The 22,634-nt window shown below is 38.5% G+C and overlaps 3 protein-coding genes and 1 long non-coding RNA gene across 7 annotated transcripts in view; 3 read left to right on the forward strand and 1 right to left on the reverse strand.

Annotated features, from left to right (window-relative positions):
• LOC129774713 (chromodomain-helicase-DNA-binding protein 1) overlaps positions 1-2,772 on the forward strand; it is a 33,546-nt gene extending 30,774 nt beyond the window's left edge. For both annotated transcript variants that reach the window (XM_055778603.1, XM_055778604.1), the window contains exons 6-7: positions 1,344-1,460; positions 1,535-2,772. In XM_055778603.1, the coding sequence (XP_055634578.1) occupies positions 1,344-1,460; positions 1,535-1,757 (340 nt within the window). In that variant the 3' untranslated portion in view covers positions 1,758-2,772. The remainder of the gene's footprint in view (positions 1-1,343; positions 1,461-1,534) is intronic.
• A 2,917-nt stretch (positions 2,773-5,689) lies between these two features.
• LOC129774714 (tigger transposable element-derived protein 1-like) lies at positions 5,690-7,975 on the reverse strand. Its single transcript, XM_055778606.1, has 2 exons — positions 6,723-7,975; positions 5,690-6,664 (listed from the first exon to the last, which is right to left on the reverse strand). The coding sequence occupies exons 1-2, from the start codon at positions 6,823-6,825 to the stop codon at positions 6,168-6,170; spliced, it is 600 nt and encodes a 199-aa protein (XP_055634581.1). The 5' UTR covers positions 6,826-7,975; the 3' UTR covers positions 5,690-6,167.
• Positions 7,976-16,961: 8,986 nt separating this feature from the next.
• On the forward strand, positions 16,962-18,073 carry LOC129778861 (uncharacterized). The gene is made up of 3 exons (XR_008743509.1): positions 16,962-17,119; positions 17,179-17,616; positions 17,673-18,073. It is a non-coding gene; the product is annotated as an uncharacterized LOC129778861 (long non-coding RNA).
• A 294-nt stretch (positions 18,074-18,367) lies between these two features.
• Positions 18,368-22,634, forward strand: part of LOC129776910 (inositol-pentakisphosphate 2-kinase) — a 355,299-nt gene continuing 351,032 nt past the window's right edge. For all 3 annotated transcript variants that reach the window (XM_055782846.1, XM_055782845.1, XM_055782849.1), the window contains exon 1: positions 18,368-19,091. The gene's annotated coding sequence lies outside the window, so the exon portion shown is untranslated. The remainder of the gene's footprint in view (positions 19,092-22,634) is intronic.

Genomic DNA, 22,634 nt, shown 5'->3' on the forward strand with positions numbered 1-22,634 from the left:
CATCCAATACCCATATCGTAGGGGTTTTATATGATTGCTAGTCATTTATAGCCAGTATCATTAAACCGGAAATCAAAACAAGATTATGTTCGTTTTTCGCTCGTCTGTTATTGTCACCCATTGCCCATATAATTGGGGTGTACGCCATTTCTGGGCAATCGGGAGTAGATTCATAAAGTATAGCTAGAGTTATGCCATACATTTCATTGCCAATGTCGCCAAAAACAAGAATTTTGTATAATAAATGGCTATCCTTTACCATTAATCGATTTTACTCTCAATTAGTTGACGTTGAATTTTATGCTTTGATTTTCACTAACACGCAATGATATTCAATTTCGACGTTACGAATGTCATGGCGAAAATGAATATGCAAAAGAAAAATGAACTTTATGGCAAGCTGATGTTGATGTTCATTGCACTGGTGTTCATTGATAGTGTTGTTCCATATTTATCGACTCTCGCTTGAGCAGTAGGTTGTCAATACAAGGCAGGCTGAAATTCGCCGTATTTGAATGCCGTGAACGTGAATATTTTCGGCACTGCTCCAAACCCATTCCCAGCTGTATTTAACAGTGTGTAAGATAGGTCAAAACCTCATCTATCGGATTCTATAACAAACTCAAATTGGAACGTTTTTGTAGTTGAGTTATTAACTGAAGAAAAAGTTGATGAAGAGAAATCGATCAAGTCACTTACACCCCTTGCATTCTAAGCCCCTCATATATCATAGCAACGGTCGAAGGAAGTTTCTCAGTTCTTTGTAGACTTTGTAGACATTTGATCAACGATGGGAGAGGAGCGACTCGGAAAGCTTTCGTTATGTCTGTTGAGAACAAAATGCAATTTTTTGGAAAGTCTAGTAGACCGATTTGTCCATCGCACAGAACGAAAAAGTTCATTACTGTATTGCTATTAAAAATTTAATTCAAAAACAAATTGTCCCCGAAAACAAGATGGTAATATTATGTTTAAGAAACATCCTATCACATTCCATTGCGTATCTAAACATATGCAACGTTTTGTTGAATTTACAACAACATATAACTATGCACGACTAAAAAATAGCTCAGAATTAGAATTAGGCCCAGAAATTTTAATCAGACATCTGAACGATTTTATTTTTAAATAAATGTTTTTGTATACCTCCTTGTTAAAGATCAGTCGTTATTTAAATTGGGCATATGATAATGAAAATTGCGATTTTGGGTAGCTGCAACTGCATGTACAAGGTTTCAAAGAATCGGAGAGGGTCAGGACCAGCGGCGGCTTATTTGGCGTGGAATTGCTCTAGAAAATGTTAAATGAAGGTCAGTTTTTTACTCTTCAAAATATTTTACCAGGTTCAGTGACCACAAGCGCGATCGATATGACAATTATAACCGACACCCGCCATCAAACTACCATCGCGATCACCGAGACCGGGAACGAGGTGATCGATCATACAAAGACAAACGGAGGTATGTTTTTTCCTGTGCTCGCACAAAAACGTTTGGTAGCAATACAATTTTGTTTTTCTTTACACCATCGTCAGGTACCCACCCCCACCTGGAGGATACCCAAACAACCACTATGGAATGCCCCCCGGTAGCTATTATCCCCCAGGAGATAATCCCTATCGGTATGCCGCAGGCTACGACCGAGGTGGAGGCCCACCAGGCGGCGCCCCTGGTGCAGATTTTATGGACTATCGGGGAAGCGGTGGTGGTGGTGGACGAGGCGATTATGACCGGAGGCCTCCACCATCGACTAACTGAAAACGGAATTTGGAGCGGGAGAACAAAGTGAAAAAAGAGCAGTTCGGTATTTGTGAAACAATAGGTTAGGTTTATCTGGAACAACAATTAGACGCAACTGTGAATGCTATATATAACCACTACTATATATAGTAACCAATTTTCGGTACTTTTGTTACCTGTCGCTCCTGGAAATAGTTTTCTTCTTTTTTTACAAGAAACAAAATGCTAAGATTTTAAACAATCGTTGTAATAATTTATTGAGCCATCAACATTACAGAAGAAAATGCACATATTCATCCACGAACCGGGGTTCATTGAATGTTCACAAATTCCCTATACCTCCAAACTTCGTCCCTTCTTTTAAGTTGTTCAAATAAAGATATAACCAATCCACTAGAGGAATGGAATGCATTTTGCTCCAACGTACACACACACATGCTGTAAATAATTTCGAATCGTACATTACTAAAAGTCAACGCAGAATTTGATGCAGATAATATGTGATGGTGAGATAGTTAAAGAGCCGTTGTGTATTGCTGCGTTTGTAAAAATATTTGTAAAAAAGAGATAGGCTGTAAGGAATAAAAATATTCGCAATAAGGATAATGACACGATTTAGTGAAACTAGGAATGCAACAAAAAATCATGTGAGAACTGTGAGCGCGAAAGAAGACTGGCAACTGTCGTTCATAGGGGTAGAAAGTTAGTTTCTACGATATTTTAATTTATACCAACCAATTGTCGATAGCAAGTATATTTTTATTTATAAGCATAAGATAGATTGGAGGCATAATTAAAATTGAAAACTGGCGAAATCTTGCGTTTGAGCTGGGTGGTGTCTGGTTCGGTCCACCAAAACAACACTGCTAAAGCAGACGGTGGAAGTCAGCGTGATTGTAATTGTATTACAGAAAGCGGCGGTAAATCTCAAGACTCAACAACTTGAATTTCGTTCGAAGCAAATGCTTATTAGCTCTAAATAGCAAATGCACGATTTCAATGAATAAACATTGGATCAGTAAATGAATAATAATCATATGTGGCCACTATTTATTTCGATCCGATATGTCCATAATCTGTTTGTTCGTGTAATTGTGCGCACTCCTAGTGGCGTGGTGGGCGAACGTGGAAGATCTCCATCTTGGGCGGCTGCTTGCTTTAAGCCTTGACCGCATCAACTTCCTTAATTTCCTTGTTGAGGCTGCGTCGCCACGAGGCCCTGGGTCTGCCTCTGCTGCGATGTCCTGCCGGACTCCAATCTAGCGCTTGTTTGCAGATTTCGTTTCCGCTCCTTCGTAGTGTGTGGCCGACCCACTTCCACTTGCATTCTCGAATCTGGAGCTCGACGTTCGAGATCCAGTTGTGAGGCCACCAGGCACGAATTATGTACAGCAGGCATCGGTTGACGGTCACACCACGTCTCGCTGACGATACTGATTTCACTTTCGAGTTGAAGATTCGGATTTTGGTGCGAAAAAAATCCAACCAGATTAGGATTTCCACACATTTCGTAAACTCGCAAAAGCAGCCCCCGCCTTCTTGATCCGTACACTTATTATGCCGATTTTGGTGTCATCATCCGACGCTGTCTGGCTGCCATGATATTGTATGCTTGCTACGCCTGCCCCGCTACTGTGAAGTTGGGGCGATTGTCCACGTTTACATCGAAGGATTTGGTCTTGTTGTCGGGAAGGTCATTCAGCTTCCTCTGCATATCGGAGCGCCGTTGTGCTAGTAGTACAACGCCAGCTTGAGATCGTTCAGATGCTCCATTGTAACAGGCTGCCAAGTAGGTGGTCAATTGTACTCACTATGATCTCGTTAATTACGATGAGGAGCAGTAGCGGTGATAGTATACATCCTTGCCTCACACCGGCGACTACTCGGATCGGGTCGGACAAGGCTCCGTTATGCAGGACTCGGAACGTGAAAACCTCGTACTTCGCTTCGATGAGGTTAACGATTTTATCTGTGACTTCTTTGCGTCTCAAGGTGCCCCACAAATTTCCGTCGATGAGTCGTTCAAAAGCTTTTTCGTAGTCAATGAAAACCAAATATAAGAACTCTAGGAATTCGTTGATCTGCCCCAGGATGATGCCGTCATAGAGCTACGTCGACCTTCTCTCGTTTCCGTTCTAGGATAACTCTGCACATAATTTTCAGAACAATACAATGTAACATGATGCCTCGCCAATTGTCGCGCACAGTCGTATCCCCCTTCTTGGGAACCTTCACTAAGGGCCCTATTCCAGAAAACGAGACGAGCAATTCGTCTCGTCTCGGCTTCAGTCACTGTCGAGACGAGCAAAATATCCCATTTTAGTACACGAGTTTCATTGAAATGGTTTATTTGGTAGACTGGAGAGACTTCAGTCAGTTTTTCTCGGTATGATCAGTGATGTCAGATGAGAAGACATGTTTTTTGTTTTGAGAAAAACGACAAACAATTTTAAAATAGATCAATCGATACTCTTTTCTCAGTGCCAAAATATTAAAAAAACATAACAAAAAGGAATAAGTTTCATATATCTTCTGGTTTCATTAATATTTTTCCTCGAGTATATGGTTTCATCACTCAGACGTTTTGTTATTATGGATTTATTGGGGGCAATGTTTGTTCACCTAATCAACGATTTATCAAGGAAAGTTTTAAATCTATATATCTGTATTTCAAATAAAGTAGTTGTTTTGAATTACTCATTTTCATTCAATATGTGGAGACCCTTTTCATGCCGTGTTAATACAGTAATTTACATTTAATGCGACATTTTTTTAATTGGACATACCTGTAATGCGACACGTTTAATTGGACATGTTTACATCTAATTGGACAGAGGTGAATCCGCACTGACAGTGGTTAGTGTCGACGTCTGGTGGCGACTTTCAATTTGGGACAAAACTCGATAGTGTAATCTATATCAGATTAGAAGGCACGAAGCCAGTTTTGAAATAATAAAATTTGAATGAAAATTTGTACACCATGTTAATTAATTACTTGAAACACGTACTTTTGATTCTTATTTAATCGATTGTCTATACACTTCTGATATTTTGACTGAAGCCTTTCATTATATATAATATAAAATTGTTCTCAAACACGATTTTCGTATGAGGTTTTTTACCCCATGTAAAAAAAGTGTATTTCATTTAAATAGAATACTAATTTGATACGAATAAGTTAATTTTTATTCATAATTTTAATTTTGAAAACGTGTTCATTCCGCCTGAAAATTAATTACTATCTTGGACGCTCCCAAAATCATGAAACGAAGCTCAGTGCCGTCAACGCGAATATCAACAAACACAGCACAAACGAAAAACAGAATGTGAAAAACAAGTTAGAACCAGACAAGAAAAACATCAAAATGGACTCAGAATAACATTTTGATAAATCGTGGTGAGAGTGTTCTACAAGTGGCTGACGAAACGGGCCTTCCACGGTCGACAGTTTACGGAATCGAGAAGCAAGAAATAGCATTGCGGTATTGCAAGGCGTTGGTCAACTAAACTATCCCCTGATTTCGAGATAATAATAGGAAATATAAAGGTAGAGAAACCAGATGCCGAAATCGACACAACTATCGTTAAGGAAGAATATGATGTGAAACTTAAAAATACGAATGCAATCACTCAGCCCATGGCGCCGAAGAAATTAACCAAGAACATTCATAAACTTATCAAAAAAGGTTTAGATGGATATTTTAATGTTATTTCCGCATGTTCTTATATATATTAATTAATTGCAGCATCAAAACACAAATATTATTTACGATATGGATTAAAGGATGTTCAAGTGCGTCCGCGGAATAATGAAACAGGGAAAGCAATGTGTATATTGTGCGTTGAAATGGAGGTTGCAATTTATAAAAAAGTTGAATAAAGTCAAATATCTAATCGGAAGTCTCTAATTCGCATCTCAATTTTTACAGGATTGTCATTTTCGCTGCAGAAAAGTGGAAATCATGTGTCACTTGCCATCTGTTTGTGAGAAACGCAATATCCCATATTGCTATACGCCGAGTCGGAAGACTTGGGAGCAGCAGTGGGTGTGAAATGAGGCACAGTCGCAATACTAATCCGAGAGCAGCCCGATTATCAGGAACAGTTCGATAAACTAAAAGTGAAGAATCAATGCCGTCAACACGAATATACCATTGTGCGAGTTTTTACAACACGATAAATTTTTAGGAGTATTTTCAACCATTTTTCCAATCAAAACAATTTATGGTGTTACAATCAATCATTTTGTATTTTTGTTATCATGCCATATACTTCATTAAAATTCACTATTGTTATTCGTCAAGAAGGCGAATAATTTCATTTTCATATTCGTTTTTTCATTTTTCGGCTTCCACTAATTTACGGTCATCACCAACAGCAATAAGAACATTTTGGAGTACATCCATGATGCTGATAGCCTACTTATAATCATTGCGTTTTTCGGATTGACTGCTCCAAGAGTACATATAACCGAAGTACTAAGATCACCCTCAGCACTTTCGTTAGCATCGCAATCTTGCTCTTCATGGTCGGCCTCGAAAAAGTCACCACCAGAGGCTTGGCCAATTGCTCGTCGGTATATATTTGCGCTACATCTATGTTGTCTGAGTTGCTTAGCCACTCTTGAACTTCTTCTTCGGTCAGTTCGTAGTTTGGATCAACGAGTTGCACTACTTTAGTAAGCAACACGCGGGGGTCACTTGTTGGTGAAGAAATTGTGAAATCCTTGAACGAGTTATAGTTTTGATCTTGACTTAAGAGATTGCGCCAACAGTTAGCAATCGTTTCTGGAGTTACAGTGGCCCACGCATCAGTCGCTAGTTGAATAGCATCATAAAGGCTAAATGATTTGATAACTTCTGTAACTGGGCGATCGCTGTCAGTTTCTAACAGAACACGGCGCAGAAAATTCGATTTATAGATAACTAAAAAATAAAAATAATATTCACTAACTTGGACTCGAAAATGTAATGACATTATTACCCTTAAAAGCATTGATGATTCCTTGATCCATAGGCTGAAGAAAGCTTGTCACATTTGGAGGAAGAAAGATCACCTGAATTTCTGCGTCATCCACTTGAAACATATCTTTACTGCAATGTGCGGTGCAATTATCTAGAATTAGAAGCGCATTAGTCGGTCTATTCTGTGCAGCTGCCTTCCGTTTGATCTCAGGAACGAAAACGGAGTAGGACCAATCAGTAAACGTCGCACTAGTTTGCCACGCTTTCTTATTTGAAAAATAGTGTATCCCATCAGGCACACCTTGCGTTTTAAAGCACCTAGGATTTGATGCGCGGCCAAGCACTTGTAATGGTAATTTGTGGCTACCACTTGCATTGCTGCAAGGTGTAATTGTCAGTCTCTCCTTCAACGACTTGCGTCCGGGTGCAGTTTTTTCGCTAGAACTAACCAATGACTTTGTAGGCAAGGCTTTCACAGACTATGTTCTTATCTTTGATGGTGAGGACATTATACTTTCGTCTCTTGTATTTCACTGGACGGTCATTTTGATCAGGCTTGCTGTTAGCTTCGCTGACGGTGATTTGTTCTAAAGCAATAGAACAGCTCGAATGAATGTTGGCCGGTAGTAGATCTTCTAAATGTTCATCTAAATATTCTCCTTGCATGTATCCTTCACCAATGTCTACGAAAATTGAGTCCATTTTGCTGTTTTTCTTTTCTGGTTCTAACTTGTTTTTCACATTCTGTTTTTCGTTTGTGCTGTGTTTGTTGATATTCGCGTTGACGGCACTGAGCTTTGTTCCACGATTTCGGGAGCGTCGAAGATAGTAAATAATTTTCAGGCGGAATGAACACGTATTCAAAATTACAATTATGAATAAAAGTTAACCTAGCCGTATCGAATTAGCATTCTATTTAAATAAAATACACTTTTTTTTACAGGTGGTGAAAATATCTCATACGAAAATTGTGTTTGAAGACAATTTCAATTTTAATGAAAAGTTTCAGTCAAAATATCAGAAATGTATGGACAAACGGTTAAATAAGAGTAAAAAATACGTGTTTCAAGTAATTAAATAACATAATGTAGAAATTTTCATTCAAATTTTAACATTTTAAAACTGCATTCGTGCCTTCTAATCTAATAGAGATTATACTATCTAGTTCGGAGCCCGAATTGAAAGTCGCCACCAGACGTCGACACTGACCACTGTCAGCGTGAATGTCCAATTACAGGTCACAATCTCCTCTAATGCGACACTGAGTGGTGCCTCGACATGTCGCATTAAATGTAAATTACTGTATATTCAAAACAGTCATCTAGCATCCCTGGATATGAGTTCAATGTATACATTTGGTTGTGTTGTTTGGAAGAGGTCCATTTGAAAATCTTAAAACATACATGGCTTATGCAATACTAGTGAAACCATTTTTGAAGATAAAGGCGGAGCAGAAGAATACCGATGCTGTCAATCAACAAGGTGAACAAACACATCAAACAAACTAGACGATTCGACTGATTCATTGACGAGCGCGGCCAAACGGTCGTCGAACCAGACGAGCTACTCGTCTGTTTTTAGTCGAGTTCGGCTTCTGGAATATGAAAACAAACGAGACGAGCGCTCGTCTGCTTACTCAAACATTCATCGACATTTTTTTGAAGAAAATACATTATGTTATTAATAAAAAAAATACTGAAATCGATGAAAAAAAATTTGTTTATATTTGATTGAAAAAATTCTCTTTTTTTATTTAACACCCGTTAGTTGATGCAGCATTCGTGCGGATCGCATGGGGTCAGCTTTGAGCATTTCGGCTGATATGTGATCGACCCCGGGAGCTTTGTTGGATTTCATACATCGGATGGCTATTTCGATCTCGTGCAGCGATGGGGGCTCGAATACGACACGAGTAATGCACCGAACCGTTGGCGGATCCTGCCGAGATGTTGATGGCTGATTGGACGTCGAAAATTGAAGAAGTTGTTTGAAGTGTTCAAACCAGCGTATCAGCTGGTCAATGGGGTCGGTGTCCAGTCATGTCTTTCACAGGCATCCTTGGATTCATCCTAGCTCCGCTCAGGCGTCGCGAGATATCGTAGAGGAGGCGCATATCCGAGGAGTCCACTCACGCTCGCTTGTCCCGCCTACAGGAGCGTTTAACTTCCTTTTCCAGAACCGCATACCGTTGACGGGGTTCGTTCTTGGCTCCTCTGGTTTTCGCCCGCTCAATCGCGGCTTTAGCTTCCCTACGCTCCTCAATCTTCCGCCAGGTTCGATCCATGATCCACTACATAGTCCGGGTGCGCAGCTGGCCCAGGTTGTTTTCACTACTCTCGATGAAGGTGTTCTCTCGATGGCCGTCCGCTATTCTTGTATGTTGCCACCTTTCGGAATATCCTCTGCTCGAGTATCAAGCTCTTCAACGAACGACCTCTTCACAGCTGGATCTTCTAGTCGGTGTATGTTGTATCGCCGTCCTAGCCTCTCCACCTGTCGCAAGATCCGGGCTATGCTCAGGCGGATCTCGCCATGGTCAGACGCGATGTCGGCGCTGCGTTTATTCCGAACCTCAAGAAGGCTCCGTCTCCATTTTTGGTTGATGCAAATGTGGTCGATTTGATTTTCGGTATGTCCATCACCTAAAGAGGTTTATGTACTGGTCGATGGGGAAAGAGCGAACCCCCAATGATCATGTCGTTGTTGCCACAAAATCCTGCAAGCAACGATCTTCGTGTTGAAGTCGCCGGTGTAGATCTTGATGTCACTCTTTGGAACCATATCCACGATGGCATTCAGTTGACTGTAAAAGTTCTCCTTATCCTGTAGCTCGGCAGCGTCGGTTGACGCATAACATTGAATTAGGGTTAGGTTCCGAACCCATGTTTTGAATCTGGCAACGATGATCCTCCCGTTGATACGTTCCCACTTGTATAATAGTACCTGTCCCGACGGAAGCTTGTGTTTTCCAAAGTTAGGCCAACGGATTTCGCTCAACCCCAGGATTTCGAGCTTCATGTGTCGCGCCTCGCTGGCAAGTTGTGCCTGCTTTCATTGCTGAGCTAACGTTAATACATTCCATGTTCCAGCTCTTGTCCTTTGTTTTGCGCTAAAAGTCGTTGCCGTAAGATCAGTTCGTGACCTTTCATTATTGGTTTCTGTAACGTAGGTATTACGGGAACAGTAGGTTGTTAGCCTAAGGTCCCTATCCCGCGATGGGGCTGCCATATTAGATTCAGCCGCTGGATGCCAGCAGACGCTGTTTGTTTGGGCCGCTCCTCTTGGAGTACTGACTAGAGATGGGCAAACCGTTCATGAACTGTTCAAAAGAACGAGTTCACCAAAAAGAGTGAACGAACGGTCGTTCTTTTTTACTGGGCAACAGTTCACATGAACTACTTACCCAGTTCAGAACGAACTGTGTACGAAGACCGCTGGCTGAACTGTGTATACAGTTCGTTCAGAACGAACTGTGTACGGTGAACGATGAACTGTGTATGCAGTTCAGAACGAACTGTGGATGATGACCGCTGGCGGAACTGTGTATACAGTTCAGAACGAACTGACCGCTGGCTGAACTGTGCATACAGTTCAGAACGAACGGTGTATGGTGATCGGTGTATAAGAGGAAGGCGAACGAACGAGTGGTAGATAAATGCTGCTGAAAGGTGAATAGTCCTCAAGTTAACGAATGGAAACAAACGATAGCCCCATGAAATAACAAAATAAGATGTCGGGATTGTCGTTTTGATCTAGGTAGTGCGGATAGGTGCGGACTGAATTAAAACGGCTGTCAAAAAAGATCCAATTGAAATGTCAAAAGAGATCCAACGATCAGGAGTGTCATTTTTCTTATGATAATCAACACTATAAAAAAGGTATTGTTATCAAAGGCAAAAATAATTAAATAAAAATAAAATTAACGAACTTCATTTTTCCGTCAATTGTTTAATTGGCCATTGAATCCTGAAAGAGAATCTCATATTGCAAGGTATCAGAACCTGAACGAATATCAACAAACTACGAATAACGCTTAGTTCACTCCAAGATTTTGGTGTGGGAGCGAAATTCGACATTGGCGAATTTTGATACGTACATACATAGCAAAAATGAAATTTTTTGAGGACGTTTTTTACTAACGTCGGTGAATACAGTTTTGCTAGTGAAGCTGGCTGAATGAAATCCGCGTAATTATGATCCGCTAGTACTGGTTATGAATATAACGGTGAAGCCATCTGCGCTTCATGTTGATGATGGACGTAATCTTCTGGGTCAACTACCGGCTTAATTGTGGAGAAGGCATTACGGTTTCTCACGAGGTTTCTTTTCCGGTTGAAATGTAACGATGTATATCTATCAAAATTGTACAGTCGCGAGCGCACTGAAGAGAGAACAGATGCATGCGATGACATACCTCGACGCCAGACCCTAAAGTGTAATCCACAGCTCTCCTGCAAAAAGAATCGAACATGTTCCGCCAACGGATTGGATAATAGTTTTTGCTGTACAAGGACAGCACACCAGTTCGATTAAAGACAGCAGAGTGTACGCAACAGCAGCAAATTCGAAGCAGATTTTAAGAAGAAACTTAAGTGCTTGTACAATTTATAACTCTGTATAATTTCGTGTATATTTCTATAGTATTAAATAAAATACAATGTACATAGTTATAGTTTAAGCGTGTGTTGTGTTTTGTCTCCGATGAAACGAGTCCCTCAATCTGCCACAGTGATGTGAAGTTCCATGCGAATGGAAAATCCCCGCTGCATCACTGCAATGAAGGCAGTCTGCATCGCGCCCACGGGGGGAATTTAGTTTCTCACGCTGGGCAATCCGCATAAAGGCTGCCATAAAAGTTGCAGTTTTTACAGTCCACTGCATTAAGAAGCTATAAAAATAATCCTGAAAATGTGTAATGAAAGGTTTGCTACACTTTTGGTTTTCAATAATTAAAACATCGTACTTACTCAACAGATACGCGAATCCTTATTCGAAATTAGTTTGTCGTCTCTGAAAAAATCGACCCAGCGCGTCTGTAAATACGTTTCCGAAGGAATACGATAAAAGCTAACGTGAACATTTTCACTCGTATTCGGGCAGCCTTTCAGTGAGCAACGCATTTTTAATGTCCACTTTCCCTGATATAATATTTCTCCGAACGAAATAAAAACAAACGAAGTCACAGTCACGTAAATGTTTACTCCTGCAGTTTGAAAACATTCGATGAAAAGTGGAACGAAGAGTTCCCAGATTATTTTTAAAATAAGTCTGTAAAAATATGTGAAAGTCTGCTAAAAATGTGGGAATGTCTGTAAAAGTGTGCGGATCTGTAGAAATCTTTTTTAACGTTAATTTTTCCGGATTCATTGATACTTTGTACATCGCGATGCACGTGAGATTGTCTTTTGTACATTATTGTATATTTTGTATATGTACATCTTTTATATTGAGCTGTCAAAAAAGTCCTGTGGTATTTCCGCGAGGTGTCGTTGTAAGCGCGTAGTTCTAGTTGTATTCATTGTATCGAGTCATACTATAGCTTTTTTTTTTTATCTTCGCTTATTTTTCGTCGGCCTATTTCCGCCACTTCAGTGCCAATCACCGACATCAGGGAGGCGACTCCACCTGTTCCTACCTATCAGACTCAACAACTCATGAGCCGGGCCAACTTCTTTTACTTCCGCTCCGAAGGAAGACGTAACCAGAGATTTTTCGCCTCAGAAAATCCCAACGACGCCAGCTGGGATTGAACCCAGGCCGATCGGATTGTGAGGCTGTTACGCTAACCATACAACCACTGGCGCCGTCTGTACTATAGCTTGTTGGAAAGGTATTTTTGCGCGCTATAATAGTCTTGACAGTGTTTTGTTTGGTTAAGTCGTTCGTGAGTTATAGTATCGCAAATATGGAGCAAAATAAAGAGAAAATCCGACATATTTTACAGTACTACTATGACAAAGGCAAAAATGCATCTCAAGCTGCCAATAAAATTTGTGCAGTTTATGGACCCGATACAGTTTCCATTTCCACCGCACAACGATGGTTTCAACGTTTTCGTTCTGGTGTAGAGGTCGTCGAAGATGCGCCACGCTCCGGAAGGCCTGTCGTCGAAAATTGCGACAAAATCGCTGAATTCAAACCGTTATTAACCATTTGAAGAAGCTTGGATTCACAAAGAAGCTCGATGTATGGGTGCCACACACGTTGACGCAAAAAAATATCTTTGACCGTATCGACGCATGTGAATCGCTGCTGAATCGCAACAAAATCGACCCGTTTCTGAAGCGGATGGTGACTGGCGATGAAAAGTGGGTCACTTACGACAACGTGAAGCGCAAACGGTCGTGGTCGAAGCCCGCTGAAGCGGCTCAGACGGTGGCCAAGCCCTCATTAACGGCCAAGAAGGTTCTGCTGTGTGTTTGGTGGGATTGTCAAGGAATAATCTATTATGAGCTGCTTCCCTATGGCCAAACGCTCAATTCGGACCTGTACTGCCAACAACTGGACCGCTTGAAGGTAGCACTCATGAAGAAGAGGCCATCTTTGATAAACAGAGGCCGCATTGTCTTCCATCAGGACAACGCCAGGCCACACACTTCTTTGGTGACGCGCCAGAAGCTCCGGGAGCTCTGATGGGAGGTTCTTCTGCATCCGCCGTATAGTCCGGACCTTGCACCAAGTGACTACCACCTGTTTTAGTCCATGGCGAACGAGCTTGGTAGTCAGAAGTTAGCCACAAAAGAGGCCTGTGAAAATTGGCTATCCGAGTTTTTTTGCCAATAAGGAAGCGAGCTTCTATAACAGGGGTATTATGAATTTGGCATCTCGTTGGGAACAAGTCATCGAACAAAACGGCGCATATTTGACTTAAAACAGATGATTGTAACTAATTTTATGAACAAATGAAAATTTAAAAAAAATACCGCGGGACTTTTTTGACAGCCTAATATATACAGTCATTCCATGCCAATCCGATAAAGTGGTTCTCAGATTTCGATGAAAAGTGGTAGTTTCGCAAAACATTAGATTTTTTTTTATTTTTTCGTTATGGTGACCATTTCCATTTTAGGGTGGTCCGAAAAATCATTTTCCCCAGTTTTTCCCAAAACTGACTTTTTTCAAAAATTTATAACTTTTGAATCACTGAACCGATTTAGATTATCGACATATCTAATTGAAGCTAGCTTTTTATTAAAATATAATATATTGAAATTGCAAAGAAAAAAAAGGATTTTGTTTTCGTAATTATCGATTGTAGTTTTTTTTATTATATATATTTTTATACCTTTCTTGAAAGCTGCGGATGTTATACATAACATACTATTTTTTTCGTTTTTGAGATATGATTTTTTAAAGTTAACCGGTGGACCGAACTTCGAACTTCGTCCCGGGTCATCTAGTACATGTCATATCATTATTGTTTTGATATGAATTCTATAGAACGAACTAAACTTTTTCTCATCATAACATTGTTCTGTGGGCAGAATACCACAAATACAATAAAATGAAGACAGCTCAGGGACCTTTGCTTCATCGGATTTTTTTTTCCGAATTTTCCGATATTCCTTCTGATTTTTCCGGAAACTTTCCGATTTTGCTCTCCACTATATTGATCTACGGGAAGAGACGAATACAACAAAATAAAGAAGGCTAAAATCGGATCATCCCTTTTTCGAAGCCCGCTTACGAACAGATTTGGCCTTCCATTTTCATTTATATAGATAGATATAGGCTAACAGTGCGAGGTTGAAGGGATGCTCAAGGACTGGTCTCCGTTTTCGCTCGGATGTAGTCAATCTTAATATTACATAAAGATTTTCAATTAACCCTTTCATTACGGCAGTGTGCTCCGTCGAAGTGCTACCCCTGTACGGAGTACTGCGCCGAAAAGTATGCACATCGCGCTGGTGTGATCGAAGAGCAGTATGAATTTTATGTCGTCTAAAGACGACGCTCGTACACACAGCTCGTCGCGCGGATGTCGTCTATAGACGACGACGTAAATGAAAAATCGAAAAGGGTTCAATGCGCTGTGAGCGGGTGTATAAATTATGAAAATGACATTATCGGGCCAAAAAAGAGATTCTTTCGCTTTCCGAAAAACCGAGAATTATGTTCTTTGTGGATAAATGTTTTATCAAATTATTCATGGTGTTAAATATAATCAACTATATTATCAACGCACAAACTTACAAAGCACGAAAAATAAAAAATAAGAACAAATTGTTTACTTCAACGACTCAGATGACGTCACTAAAAAATGACTGATCCGGAGTAGCTAGCCTTGTCTCTGTAAGCCGTGGAGTAGAGCAATACGGGTCTATGGTACTAGGTGAGGCCGTTTCGCCACTAAGTTGGTTAGGGGAGCGGTAAATGAAAACAGTACGGAAGAAAGCAGCAGGGGAATTATTTGCTTGAAGCGTGAAAGAGACAGACTGATCACGAACGAGCTTCGGCACTAGCGTATTGTGTTTTGTTTACAAACAAAACACAGTAGACTTCCAAGATGGCTGAAGAGTGGTTTTAGCAAGTTGGCCCACCTTAGGATATACTTCTACGCGCCTTGGAGTAGAGTATGCAAAGTATATACACTTAGAGAAATAATTAGTAAATATAACGAATTTTTTGGTAAATACTACCAATCTATAGTCATTTTCGACCGTACTAATAAACACATATGTCAAGCAGAACCATGATTCGGAAGCCCAATATCGGCTACATTTTCTCGCCGAAAATGCACGTATCAGAATTATATCCTTATTATACCTCCGTATTGCCTTATGGGAACAATGAAAATGGTTAATACGCGCTTTTCTCACCAATTTTCAGATATGACAATATCCAAGCTTACTAATGTTATCGAGTAAAATATACTTAACTCTGGTAGGGATGCGGGTTTGTTGACAATATGTACAAAAAATTTGTACATTCTACTAATTTTGCATTATCAAATGTATTTAGTAGTTTTCGACCGAGGATTTTTCTAAGGGTATGGATCGTTACAACAAGGTGAGTACAGAGAGGTGGTTACATAAACAAATCAAGGTTGGTTTACTATAAGGTCTGCTTTTCCAACAATACATAACTGCCATGATTTTTTCATCAAATCGTTGATACAGATTGAACGTTGCAAAATAACAAAAATGAGGAACAGGACAAAGCACTACATCTGAAATATGTTTATTTAAGTATTATGCATTGAACCTCATAAATCCAACTGTTACACAATAAAATGGTACGTTTGTGGGAAGACTTCAATAATATTGTACATACATTTGTACAGTAATATTTAGCGTGTATGAGCCGCTTAACGTTCAGAATGATAAAAACTAATATTTGACGAAAAATAAAATTGAAATTTTATTAAGTTTAGAGAATTTGTGAAGCAAATAATTCTGAAATTTCAGTATCTGCCTTGAAATGTCTGGTGGGCTAGCATTAATTGATGGAAAACGCTAGCATTAATTGATGCTAGCGTTTTGAACGCTAGCATTAATTGATGGAAATGTAATTCGTTCATTTTTATTAATTCGATTATTTTTGCCTTTAAATAAAATACTTTCGCTATGTAGTGGATTATTATAAGAAAAGTAACATTGTTCCCTCCTGATTATTGGATCTTTTTTCACATTTTTATTGAATTGTTTTGACAAACAATTTCAATCTATCCGCCTGACCCCGATTAATCACTATACTTGTCTATTGTGCCAGTATTCCACTTGCTTATTCCAGCATCTTGAGTTAAATGTTTTCATTCGAAGCAAACTTTATTTCAGTGCATAAAAGCATTACTCCGTTACGGTACAGGATGGTGCAACCCACAATCAAATCGACGAAAAAAACATCGACCTATCAACGACCGTAACGCTGTTACCTATTCACGATGACGACGATTAGGTATCGACATCTGGATACGGCATTAGTTTGTATGAGGCAAACTATTCTCTATCATATTAGTCGGCCCGAATCAGTTTATATTTGCTAAAATTTGTATGAAATTTTTTTCTTGGCATAATTTTTTCTACTTAAAGTACGTTGTCATGACCCTAATTTGAATTATTTTCTATAGACGTTCAGATATTCTCAAAAAAACTTGTCATTATAATATAAAATTATCTCAAAACATATTTTTTATGACGTTTTTTCACCACTTGCAGGCAATGATGATTTTCACTTACATAGAGTATTAATTTGATTAAGGAAAAATCATGTTCATTCATGATTTTCATTTTAAAATTGTATTCATTCCTTCTGCAAATCCATACTGTCATGCCTATTCCCCAATATCGCCAACGCGGATAGTTCGTTAGTCGAAAATACTGAATAATTAAACAAACCAAATGGCATCACTGGTGGTTCTTTTTTCCACTCCGCTAAACTGTCATCTCAAACAAAAACAAATGGATCATACAACTGGTGAGTATGAAATATATTTCGGCTTTTTAATTATTAATTATTTTATCTTGTCTTATCAGCTATGAATACATTCGACTCGTTTGCTTCCATCAATCGGTAAGTGAGAAAGATGATTTCTCCCATCACCACAGTGCGGATTTTCACTTCTATCACAGCAGCCAACAACATCCGTTTTCCTGCAGCAGTAACCTCCAACCCCTGTTGGCAATGCCGGGGGACAGCATCAACAGCAGCAACAGCAGAATTTGACCATGGTATGGTATCGCGAAGAACTTTCCCCATTAGAGGTTCCGTGCTTCGCGCACATTCAAAAATCCTCTTCAGATACGAAAACTCAACGACAAGGAGATATTTATCAACTTGCTCAGCTGAATTACCACCCCGGAGGAACCCGAATGCACTGATTCCGTAGTATAGTAGAATGAAAATAGGCGAGGTTAGCGAACGTAATCGCATGATATTTTAATGTTCGCATTTTTATCCGGATCATATAACTGGTGAGTAGGGAATTCATTTCTGCTTTTCACGTACTAATCATTTTATTTTGTTTCAGCTATGAATACATCCGACTCAATCAATCGGCGAATGAGAAAGATGATTTCCCTCATCACCACATTGCTTATTTCCACTTCTGTCACACCAGCCAACAGCATCAGCTTTCCCGCAGCAGTATACTTTAAGTCCAGGGTTCTATTCCGGGGAACAGCAACAGCAGCAGGACCTGGCCATCGATAGTATTTCGAGCAATCTTCCCCATCGGAGATCTCGTGCTTCACGCACATTGAAGAATCCTCCTCAGCCACATATCTGTGTCATCAAGGGCAAGGAGGTATTCATCAATGTACTCAGTCGGATTTGAATCGTCAATCCAGACAACCCGGATGCACCGATTCCATTATATACCTTATTTTTATTATACATGGATCTTTATTATTATTTTTCAATAAAATGATTAAAATCGATCAATGTATTTCCTTTTCATTTTCAATAACAAACCAATACAAACATGCAGCAAGCAGTGCTGGAAGCAGCGCTGCAAGCAGGTCGACGCCTTGCACATGTTGGCGAAAAAGTGGCGTGAAGTTGTTCGATGAATGCATATGAAAGGTCGATAACTCGATTGCAAGGTGGCAGCATTTGAGGTCGATTGTTGACATTTCATCGACCCGATCTTGGCAGGCAAAACGGAATGTGGGAAGCGTTGCACAACATTGACAGCCCAAGCTGTCAATTGATCGCTCTGTCGATTTCGCTGTCGTAAAAGCGAAAAACCGCGACGCCTTCCATCGCGCCCCGTGAATTACTATTTACATCGCGCGCGGTATATCGGATAACTAGCGAATGTAATAAATTCTAGTGGTTGCTGATTGTGTGTTATGAATGAATTCTAGTCCCGTTAGTTAAGTGTGTCGCGTGTGTGCGCTGTTCGTTCAGTGTCAATTACCGATCACCATTCGCGGGAAATCAATACGTCGTCGTGTTTACGTTTTGTTGAGTGAAGCAGAAGACTGCATTCTGCTGGAGATTAAATGTGATTTATATCTTATTTGAAAAATCAAATCATAGTTCTTGTTTGTGAATTAAGCAATTGTGTCAGCGAAACGCAAAAGTGAGTGTTGTTGAGCCTCAGAAAGTGCATAGCACTTCATCGAATTTCAATGCTTCAATTTCTCTTCGGCAAGCAAATAATGACCTCTTGCTGAGAAGTTGTGTAATACCAAAGTGCAATACGGTGTTTCTTTTTGTGTGATATTTGTGTTAGAGCTAGTAGTGGCTCCGCGATATGGTTACAAGTGTGCTTATCAGGCTGTTGCACTGCCAATACATCTGTTAGCAAGCAAATATAGTCCATCGCTATTTTCTGTTGCATTCTGGAAATATTCTTATTGGAAATTGATGTGCTAGTGTTTGGTGTTAGGTGTCAGTCCGCGGCCTTTATGAATGGCATGCATCGTGTCCTTCTTATTTGTTGGTGAGTAGTGGTCTTCACTGTAGTGTTATAGCGTAACGAATGGGCCTTTAAAAATACTGTTATGCATCGTATCGTAACAGTATTTATGAATGTTCACATTTCTAGTGAAATCTTATTTGATTTTTTTTATATGCATGTATCAAATGCTGAGGGACTCCTCGGTTGTATTTATTTTGGGGAATCGATTGAATTGTGTGAAGAATCGTTATACACATTTACTCTTTCCAATTGTTTTTGCCTGCATTGATTTTAATTTACGGGTGTTACAAGTTCCACAGTCTTTTTTTGAACATACACATAAGTACAAGTCGGACTAGATGACAGACTCCATACTCATGATTCGATTATATATAAAATAATTTTTATATCTCAAATATGACTTATTTTAAGAAAAAAAAATAGTATTTTAACGTTAAGGTGAAATTCAATTGGCTATTATACGTATAGTGGAGTAAAATTCTCGATTCTCGAAAATTTTGATTGAATTGTCACCAGGAATTATTTATAACGATAATGCATCGAAATTTTAAAAATATAGGAGTTTGGTGTCTAAAAACAAATTGTAGATCAGTTATAGACAGTAGCGTTTGATAAGTTTCTGCTCAACATTGCAGAAGAAAGGGGTTAATTAGTACTCGAATATTGTTTTTTATCTAACAATTTTAGTGGATTGACTGAACTATCTCGTGTTTCCTCATAGTTCAAATATTTCTGAGTCTAATTCTCATTTTGAGCTATTTTTCATAATCATTCTTACATTCCACATACCACGTGGACAGAAAAAGCACGATTTTAAACTCCCCCCTCCCCCTGTTGTCCACGTGGACATTTCTCTTGATTTTATTAGAATAATTCAGGAAATAACTTAATTGCGCATGAATTAAATTTTAATTCCATTTAAGTTTATTTTGTTTCAAATTTTACTTGCTGAACCCTGGCACGTTTGCCGTGGCTCATTGGTGTTTTATGACAGAAAAATGAGTAGTAAAACAAAGCAAATATTCCATATGAGTTTAACTTTGAGATACTTGTATGTTCTTTGTTCTTTGTTTTTAAAAGGCTTTAAACTTTGCAGTTCATTCGCCTCTAATTTAAATACCTGTAATACTTTGTTTTTCTGTTATCTTCGAAGATATAAAGATTATCTGGTTTGTCAACACGGAAACGCGCAATATCCAGTTGAACAATCCGCATCCGAATATAAATTACAAAATTCCAAGGATTGATCTTGAGCAAAGCCAATCGAATAAAATTAAATAGATTTAAAATCACTATCAGATACAATTTAAGCTCACGATTTTTGAACACATGCAAAGAATTGTGTTGCTGTCACATAGAATACATATGCAATACTAGAAAGTTAATTTACTTTCACAGATTTATTTCAGAAGTGTGCTTATTTCATCTGAAAATCTTGAAGCTTCTTGAGGCGTTGGCAGTAGCAACAAGAATTTTTGAAGTGGCTCGTATGTTGTGTTATAATATGAGCTCCATCAGAGCTCGAGTTTTTGAAGCGCACAAAAACGAACAGAACGATTTTATATACTATCTCTTTTTCTATCATTTAAAAAGAATTTCAAAAAAGAAAAGATAAAGTAGGAAGCATGTACTGATATCTATAGATCCTCACTTGACAAAGGATGAGGAGTAAAAGGTCGAAATTTTTCAGAGATTTTGGAACGTCTGTATCTTCGATATAAACGATGACATTAAGATAAAAAATACAGCATTTTCAAGCTACAAATTTCTAGTGTGTGATGTGTATATGTGTTGTAGATAAAATACTTTGCAGGAAAAGATAAAGCGTTTATAGTTCCAATCCAATCAACATGATTATTTCGCGTCCATTTGATTCATAGAGAGTTTCAGTAGAACTATTTACTACAGAGGTATTCTCTATCGAATGAAAAATTATCCTTTGATTTCTAATTAAGAATATTTCATGAAATAATGAACGCACATCAAATCCATGGTCAAATCTACTCATCGCAATCTTGGAAATATTTAATACATGGTCCAGTTGATTCTTTGACGAATGCATTATTTTATAAAAGAGTTACAGCGTTTCAAAGATCACTCAAAACATGTTCGACATTTCGCCACAGGAAATGTCTGTTCATTCACACGTTCAATTCACATTTAGTCATCAGCGCAATAGAAACCTTTTCCGCAATAGTTTCAAAGGGTACTAATACCTTATTAAACATATTTTCAATATCTATATTTTTTTTAAATTTTTCAACTGCTTATTGACCATCCAGCATTGAGTGTCTAAATAGCTTCCAAAATGCCCGTGGGGAAAAAAACATCAGAAAACTCACAACTCAATAATTTTTTACTAATCTTGCACGATAAGTTATTTGTATTGCTCTTTAGTTTTCCTCCACTTAAATCCTTATTAAAACGTCACAGTTTACCAGAGAGCAATTCAACGCCAAATTCATCCTCCGCTGCCCCAATCCTCCCCATTTTATTGAAATTTCGTTCATTTTTTCCAAAAATGGCCCTGAAGCCTGTTGCCCGATTGAAACTTTTTTTTTGAGAAATTTATTAACCTTCTATTATTTTTTTTATAAATGTTCAAACTATTGAGAAAACTTTCTCATAAATTGAATGAAAACTATTATATCTGTTTGAAATAATATTATTATATATAGGTTATTAGGTAGCTGATCCGAAAAATTTTAAGAGATAGGGGATCATAAAAAATCTTCCACGCTGATGATCAAATCTTAACTACGAAAGAATTATTGAACTTTTCCTTGAGACCGGTTTTTTGCCTTAAAATGATTGAACTGAAAATTCAAAAAATGCGCACGATGCTTTCATTTGAGGAAAATTTGCATAAAATTGTGTTGTGAACACATTTAAATTAGTGGAAGATAACAAGAAGGATAATAGTGTGGTGTCAAGGAAGGAACTGTAGAGTGGTTGGAGAGCTCCAATTTGGCTGATAGAAACAATCCTGTTTGTCATGCATTTTTGGAAAATTAATTAAAAACACAAAATTTGAAGTTGGTTCCATACATTTAAAAGTTGATCTTGGGTTCTATTAATTTGAAAGTTTTACAATTGCATTCTATGCAAAATTTTCTTATCTTTCAAATGAACAGTATAATTATTCTAAGGAGCGTACTTTCTAAATTAGTTCAGTTCAATACATAAAATTAGACCTAACAAAAATTCAACAATGTCCTAGTTGAGAATTGACTACATGCGTAGGATTTTTTCATCAAATATGATCCTCTGTCACCTCCTGAAATATTCTATAATTTATGAGAACACTGGCTCAATTGTTTTAAGTTGACGACTAGTGATGCATATACAATCTCCTGCAAATGTAAATATTTATTCCTAGAAATTAATGGAATGAAAATACTTTGGAAAAATGATTTTACACGCAATTCTGTATGAAAAACTATACAGACGTTATTATCATATATTTTTCTCGAGATATAACAAAACGTATAGAAAATTATAATTGATAAAAATCATTTACGCATATCATGGAATCTCAACCATTATGGAATCGTTTAATTTTTA

This window comes from Toxorhynchites rutilus, chromosome 3 (genome assembly GCF_029784135.1).
Source record: "Toxorhynchites rutilus septentrionalis strain SRP chromosome 3, ASM2978413v1, whole genome shotgun sequence".
Taxonomy (NCBI): Eukaryota; Metazoa; Arthropoda; class Insecta; order Diptera; family Culicidae; genus Toxorhynchites; species Toxorhynchites rutilus.

What these genes read in the sequence shown, in the direction of transcription:
- LOC129774714 (XM_055778606.1), bottom strand. Translation starts at nt 6,825, where the DNA reads ATGTTTCAAGTGGATGACGCAGAAATTCAGGTGATCTTTCTTCCTCCA. An exon ending in AATCATCAATGCTTTTAAGG is followed by an intron (nt 6,665 to 6,722) that starts GTAATAATGTCA and finishes TTTATTTTTTAG; the next exon opens with TTATCTATAAATCGAATTTT.